The following is a 7,968-nucleotide window of genomic DNA, read 5'->3' on the forward strand; positions in this document are numbered from 1 at the left end:
TTTTCAGGTGAATATATTGACACACATCATGGAAGCCACAATTAGAGATGAGCAGCAGGTCAAAAGAGTCAAAAGAGATGATGGTAATAGTGAGTATTCCACATACAGAGGAGATAGAGGGGAAAAAATTGGCTGAAGAGGCAATGATTGGAGGCGGTAGACGACGACGGCGGTGGTGGTGGTGGTTCTTCGGTGGTGGGTGCTGGTGGGTATAGTGAAAGAGAGAGAGAAATAAGGGATATATTTATAATAAACCATGTGGGCCCCACCTGAATTAACATATTAATTGTTTTGTTTTTACATTAAGGGTAAATTGGTCATTTCACACCCACTTAACAGGGAAAACAAACTGAAGTTAGACCCAGGGACTATCCGGGAACAAAAATTGAAAACTTGGGGACTATTCAGGTAGTTTTAGAAAGTTGGGGACTATAGGTGAAAAAAAACGAAACCACAGGGACTATCCGGGCATTTTTCTCTTAAACAAACTTACCATCGAACAGTTCACAAACTGTTCGCTGAATGTCCCGTTCGTTTACGGCCCTAATATTTACACTTGACACCTTCAAATTTAAAAAAAAACTGAACAAAATACAAACAAAACCACCCTCAACGGCCGACCAGTGCTGACGTATCTGAGACGCTACCCATCTTTCTCCTCGTTCATGTGTTCAGATCTCCTTCTCTGTTCTCTCTGATCTGGTAATAAATAAATCTACACGCAATCTCTGTCTCTATACAACAACCCTAAACGTATATATATACACACACACACGTATTTCTTTCTATCAACTTACAATAATGAATTTCAATTTTATTTCTAATTTTTCCCCAATTTTGTATACTCAGATGAAAAACATTACAAGTTAGCACCTCGCCTAGGGTTTCTTAATTTTTTGATCAATTTAAATCAATCAATATGTCTGCTCCACCAGCTAGAGGTCGATCGGATCACGATTATCTCATCAAACTCCTTTTAATCGGCGACAGCGGTACCTTATTCTCATTTCGATTTTGTAGATTAGGGTTGTTAATTGTTATACATTGTAGAAATTGTATAAATGTGGATCGTTATTTTTGCGTTTTGTTTGTTACATAGGGTTTGAATGTGATGAATTTATTGTTTGTTATCTGTTATTCATATTCAAGGGTGGGAATAGATAATAATTGAAGAAAGAGTTAAATGCCATTTTAGTCCCTGTGGTTTGGGCATTTTACCGGTTTAGTCCAAAGGTTTCATTTTTCGCATGTGGGTCCAAAAAGGTTTCACCGTTGCCATTTTAGTCCACTGGGTTAACTTCATCCATTATTCCTGTTAACGAGAAAGGCAATTCGGTTATTTTATATGGCCGAATTGCCTTTCTAGTTAACAGAATTAAATATAAAATGACCGAATTGCCCTTCTCGTTGACAGAAAAAATGGATGAGACTAAAATGGCAACGGTAAAACATTTTTGGACCCACAGGTGAAAAATGAAACCTTTGGACTAAACTGTCAAAATGGCCCAAACACAGAGACTAAAATGGCATTTAACTCTTGAAGAAATTTAACTATTATATGCGACTAGTGTGGAACCCACAAGTTGCGGCGGTGTCAACAATTTACATCATTGTACTCGTTTTAAGTTTATTTATATGGGGAGTGGAGGGGTTTGGGTTAGGGGCATGAGTTGACACATGTCTGCTACCGTAGGGGAGTGGAGGGGTTTGGGTGTGGGGCATGAGTTGACACGTGACACTAGTTTCTTTTTTATACTTTCTTTTACTAAACAAATGAATTAAATTTATAAAAAAAAGACATTTTTATTAATTTAATAAAAAAAGACAATGACAATTATACTAAAAAAATACATCAAATTAAATAAAAGGAGTACATCAAATAAAAAAAATACATCAAATAAAAATAAAACTACATCACATATTTTTAATTCATCAAATAAAAATAAAACTACTACATCACATATTTTTTATTCATCAAGTAAAAATAAAACTACTTCATCAAATAAAAATAAATACATCAAATAGAAAAAAACACATAAAAAACCCAACCAATCCCACATAGCCACCTCACCCCAAGCCCGGCCAAAATCCCACGCCAAAGGGGCAACGCCCAAACCCAGGCCCCTAAGGGGATGGTGTACGCGGCGTGGGTTGGGTTCCCACGCCCAAACCCAAGCCTCACTCCCCACAGTCTTAGTTGTTTCGGTTTTTGTTAGGTTTTGAATTAGTAATAACATGAGTAATAATGTATTTATTAAATAACATAATTATGTTATTAATACCAAAAATGCCCCAAGCAGGCGTCTTAAAGTTAAGTGAAATGCCAATTTTGCCCTAAAGAGTTCTGTTACAAGGTAGTATAGATTATGCATGCAAACCATTTATTATATGTTTTGGTTAGTTAGAAGAATGCGAATGGGACGGACCGATACTTTGTCTTTCTATTTCTGAAGGCGTTATTACGTTATATTAAAAATCTTGATATGATATTATCATTCAAAGTCTCATGCATTTATGATTATATTTTGTTCACTGCTGCAGGCGTTGGTAAGAGTTGTCTTCTGTTACGTTTCTCAGATGGTTCCTTCACCACTAGTTTCATTACAACCATAGGGTTCGTATTTTTAGTTATCTTCCTACTTGCGAAAAAATTAGTCCACAAGCTGTCTCATGAAATGCTGATAATTAATACTTTGGTCTTCACTTATATAGTATCGATTTTAAGATAAGGACCATCGAGCTTGATGGGAAACGCATCAAACTGCAAATCTGGGACACTGCTGGTCAGGAGCGATTTAGGACAATCACAACAGGTAAGTATTTAAAAAAAAGATTTTCTGCTTTGCATGATTGGTATAACTTTTTAACATTTTAATGTAACGAGGTGTTGTAACTTGTAAACTATGTTAGATTCTTTTTAAGTGTGTAGTAAATAAACCTATCTAGAAGAACATATGATTAGGGCTGTAAACGAGTCGAGCCGAGTCGAGCCAGGGTGCGGTCAAGCTCAAACTCGAAATTAATTCAGGCGGTTCAACTTGGCTTGAGCTTTACGTTGGAGTTAAACGAGCCTAAGAACGAGCCAACGAGCCGAGCCATGGGCTGAGCCGAGCTTAGCTTGAGCTGGGCTTGATTACAAAATGAGCCAGCTTGGTTCACGTCATCTCAAATTGAGTTTTTTTAGCTAGTTTTTCTCGAGCTTCTTTCGAGCGAGCTACGAGTCGCGAGCTACGAGTCGCGAGCTTTATGAACAGCCCTACATATGATTGTTAATGTGTATCATCTTTCACAATTTTGAGTCAGCTGAATGTCATTAAACATCTTTAGTCATAAACAATTTTTTCATATAATATTTGGTTAGAGTAATAGGTCGTTTTCATCCCCTAGGTTTGGCCAGTTTTGCGACTTTCGTCCAAAGGTTTGTTTTTCCGCACCTGGATCCAAATGGTTTGAAATCTTGTCATTTTCATCTGGCTCGTTAACTCCATCCATTTTTCTCCGTCAAGTCAGGGGTATTTTCGTCTTTTTTGTTAACTTAAACGGCAATTCGGTCTTTTGAATGCTTGTACATAAAGTAAAAAGACCGAATTGCCCTTTAAGTTAACAAAAAAGACGGAATTACCCCTGACTTAACGGAGAAAAATGAATGGAGTTAACGATCCGGATAAAAGTGGCAAGATTTCAAACCTTTTGGATCCATCCAGATGCGGAAAAACAAACATTTGGACGAAAGTCCCAAAACTGGCGAAACCTCAGGGGCGAAAATGGCGTTTTACTCATTTGGTTACTAATCTTGGTGTTCTGCAGCATATTACCGAGGAGCCATGGGTATTCTGCTGGTGTATGACGTAACCGATGAGTCATCCTTTAACAGTATTTCCTTATACCCCGTCTTTATTTGGTTACTTTCAGTTTCTTTATATTTGTCTCAATTTATCATCTCTAGTGACAGCACGACATTTTTTGGAACCCCACTTTCCATTCTATGATTCGTGCTTTTAGGGTCAACGTTCCTCATTTCACTGACCTTACAACTATGATTTTTATGTTTAGACATCAAGAATTGGATTCGTAACATAGAACAACATGCATCTGATAATGTAAACAAGATACTGGTTGGAAACAAGGCTGATATGGATGAAAGCAAGAGAGTATGTTCTACCACTCTTGATTTTCTTAATTACTACGCATCGGTACTTATTGAGTATTATAGGTGGCATTTTTATCCCATTTACTTGTGAATCGTTTGGTTTTGGTTGTGTTTCAAATCTCTAACGGGTCAAATAAAAAAATGGCTGAGAGGGAAATGCGTTGAACCATCAAACATGTCTAAAGTCGCACAAAGTTTATACTTAGTGCATAAGACCTCTTACATCATTTTTTGTAAAATTTTTGATTATTATTCAGAAATTAGAATATTATTATTAATATTATATATATAATAGAGCATCATGTTAGCTACAGTACTACAGTAGTTTTTTTTTTTTTTGGTTTTTTTTTTTTGTGTTTTGTGAACTTCTCCCCCTCACTTTCAGCATTAACACTTACACACCCTCAACTTTCTAAAAACTTTGTAAATTGTTGTTTTGACCCCCATCGAGTTTTACGTGATTATTTTTATGTACGTGTCAGGATAGATTTAAGTTGGTTTACATTTCGACATAATTTTTTTCGGAAATGAGTCATGTCAAATATAATACGTTTTCGTGCTTTTTTTAGACGTAAATTTTGTTTGGAAAGAGTCGAGTCAAATATAATACGTATTCGTTGGTTTACGTTTCGATGTATTTTCTTTTTCGAAAATGAGTCATGTCAAATGTAATATGTTTTCGTGCTTATTTGTAGACGTAAATTTTGTTCGGAAACGTGTTGGGTCAAATATAATACGTTTTCACTAGACGGTGCAAACTCGAGTTACTTTACGTTTTATGACTCATGTCAAATATAATACGTTTTCGTGCTTATTTTTACGGATGTATATAGTTGGTCTATGTTTTGACGTTAAATCAAAATTGACCGAATTCCCACCCGCCGCGGCATGCGGGTCTCATTTGCTAGTTTCTTATAATACTTGAGTCTTGACGCACGTTTTATTTACAAAAAAATTCCAACAAAAGTTGTTTCAGCCCTCAGGTCAACCCGACCCATACCATTACATGTTTTGATCGGTTACTCAACCTGCCTGACACACCATCTTGCCAGCACTATCATTTATACACATGCTGTAGTTATTTCTTATGCATTGGCTATCTCGTTCTCATCATCGTCTCTGCTGACCTATGTAGGCCGTGCCTACCGCAAAAGGCCAGGCACTTGCAGATGAATACGGAATCAAATTCTTCGAAACTGTAAGTCAAACTTGTATAGCTAGTCAAACATCATCAGTTTTAGCCTAATTTGCTACTACATTAACATTTAAACAGAGCGCAAAAACAAATATGAATGTCGAGGAGGTCTTCTTCTCTATAGCGAAGGATATTAAACAAAGACTTGCTGAAACCGACACAAAAGCTGAGGTATGCTTATATACAGTTTTCTTCATATTTTTATTAGACTATATTATTGTGGGCCCATAGGCTCAGTTAGGGGTCGGCCTGGTTTGGGCCGGCTGTTGTTAATGAAGTTGAAGTTTCAAAAAAAAAAAAATAGGCTCAGTTAGGTTGCTAGTAGGGTTGTAAACGAACCGAACGAACACGAACAAGACCATGTTCGTGTTCTTCGTTAAGGAAATTAACATGTTCGTGAACTGTTCACGAACGCATACTGAACATAAGTTTATGTTCATGTTCGTTCGTTAAGAAAATTCAGTTGTTCACGAACAGTTCGTGAACACTGGTCTCGAACACAAATGAGCATTTAACTTGAAAATAAAAAATAAAAACATTGGTATCCTTAAACATTGGATGTAAGTAGTTAAATACAACCATCAAATGATAATTCAAAACACAAGAAGTCTAATACACCACCAAACATCGAATCAAGTTTAACTTAGACATAATTATCCCAAAAAATGTCTTAGAATTTCCAAATTTTAGCTAACTTAGAAAAAAAAATAGGGTTTCAAGTTTTCAACATGTTTAGATAAAAGGTTTATTATTTATTATATTTTTAATAAAATCAAACGAACACGAACTAACGTAAACGAACGAACATAACCGAACATATTACCGTACGTTCACGAACGCAGTCGAACGAACGAGACCCGTGTTCGTGTTCGTTCGCTAAGATAACCGAACGAAATTTTTTGTTCGTGTTCGTTTGTTAAGCTAATCGAACGAACACAAACGAACTTCCCGCCGAACAGTTCACGAACTGTTCGCTGAACGTTCGGTTCGTTTACAACCCTAGTTGCTAGGGTTACCTAAGGCTCTGATACCATGTAAGATGGTAAAAGACTGAATGAATATTATTGAATGAGCTGGTTACAATATATAGAGATTACGAGTAACCCTAGCAACCCAACTGAGCCTGTGGGCCCACAATAATATTGTCTAATAATTTTTACCAATTATTCAAATGTGATCCATATGTAAACTTAAATAACATTCAATCAGGATTTAAGAGGGATTTGTAAATTTGTGTCCGATGTAGTTCCTTGTTTCTAAAATATTGTTCTGTTTTTATCCTTTTGATGTTTCCATTTACAGCCTCCGACACTTAAGATCACCCAACCGGATCAGGCACCTGGAGGAGGTTCACAAGCCGGCGAGAAAGGCGGATGCTGTGGATAAAAGACATAAGTTGCATTAAAAGACGGCATTTATGACGCGATTAAGGTTTTCTCATAATTCTAAAGTCGTTGGCATTATGAGAAATTAGTTTAACATATTTGCCATTTTTGTCGTTTCTAATAATCGTGATATCATGTAGACATCCTTCTAAAGAAACGGAATCTTGACCTGATTAATCTTTTGGAAAAGCAGGCTTGGAAAGAAAATGATTATGGGAAAAGATGGTCAAAGTTATTATCAATAATTGTGAGATGAAAAGACATCAATAATTTTTATAATAATAATGTAGATGATGCATCAAGCTTGTTGGTTGGAAAGTTTTCTGTTTGATGCTCACCTTGTAGTTTGTAATTGTTTAAGGAATGATAAAGTTTGAATCAGTTTCCACCAAAGCTTGTTGTTTACTTTTAGTAGTGTCACGTGTTATTTTCCGCGGTTTGATTACTCGAATTTGAGATTCCATGGTTGGAATCAACAAGAATTTGTTCCCGAAACACAACCCAAGCAGTCAAAAAAGCGAAAACAAATAAAAACCATCAACTTTCGCAACAATCTGGTCGGTCATCTTTAACTTTTAAGGACAATGTAGGAAGAAATCGCATTAGCTCGAGCTTGGGTTGATATATTTGAGATTCCTAAAACCGGTTATCAATTATCTACATGCTTTTGGAATCACGTTAATGAAAAATTTCACAACGCAATAAGAAGGGTTTATCGTAGCAACGACATTATAATGTCAAAATGAAAGGGCATAAAGTTGAAGGTTGGAAAAAACATTTGCAAGTCGATGCTAGCCCAACACCGGTTTGAGGTATTGTTAGTATATCTCTAAAATGCATGCCGATGTTGGTGATGAGACGGCCTTTAAAACGGACAAAAACATCATTTTCAAAGTATTACAGTATTATAGTCTAGTTGGTTCAGATGCTTGTTGTAACATTAATCTCAATTCTCAACGACATAGATGACGAGGAAGCCCATGACGAACTGCAACGCCTGCCCAAAAAGAGAAAAGGAAAATGACCAACAATGTCAAACATATCATATTACATAGATTGACAAGTTTAACATAGGAGATACAACAATTTTACAAAATTCAAACGCAAAAGCTCGAGATCAAGAAAAACAAGGAACGAAGGGAGGATTTCGACATACTCTGGAAGAATGTCTATCATTTGACTCGAGGGATCGTGAGTTGGCCGAGAATTAGAGATGATGAAGGCTAGGATTAGGAGAA

At 36.4% G+C, this 7,968-nt stretch overlaps 1 protein-coding gene across 4 annotated transcripts; it reads left to right on the forward strand.

The window, feature by feature from the left end:
- Window positions 1–488: 488 nt before the first annotated feature.
- On the forward strand, window positions 489–7,135 carry LOC110898250 (ras-related protein RABE1c). 4 transcript variants are annotated; one of them, XM_022145011.2, is made up of 10 exons: window positions 489–702; window positions 850–992; window positions 2,542–2,614; window positions 2,713–2,813; window positions 3,808–3,873; window positions 4,054–4,151; window positions 5,286–5,348; window positions 5,424–5,516; window positions 6,648–6,776; window positions 6,924–7,133. In XM_022145011.2, the coding sequence occupies exons 2-9, from the start codon at window positions 920–922 to the stop codon at window positions 6,729–6,731; spliced, it is 651 nt and encodes a 216-aa protein (XP_022000703.1). In that variant the 5' UTR covers window positions 489–702; window positions 850–919; the 3' UTR covers window positions 6,732–6,776; window positions 6,924–7,133. The 4 variants fall into 4 exon arrangements, with proteins under 4 accessions (XP_022000703.1, XP_022000701.1, XP_022000702.1 ...); XM_022145009.2 differs by having other exon boundaries at window positions 494–702; window positions 6,871–7,135; XM_022145010.2 differs by having other exon boundaries at window positions 688–753; window positions 6,871–7,135.
- Window positions 7,136–7,968: the final 833 nt, after the last annotated feature.

Source organism: Helianthus annuus, chromosome 13 (genome assembly GCF_002127325.2).
Source record: "Helianthus annuus cultivar XRQ/B chromosome 13, HanXRQr2.0-SUNRISE, whole genome shotgun sequence".
Taxonomy (NCBI): domain Eukaryota; kingdom Viridiplantae; phylum Streptophyta; class Magnoliopsida; order Asterales; family Asteraceae; genus Helianthus; species Helianthus annuus.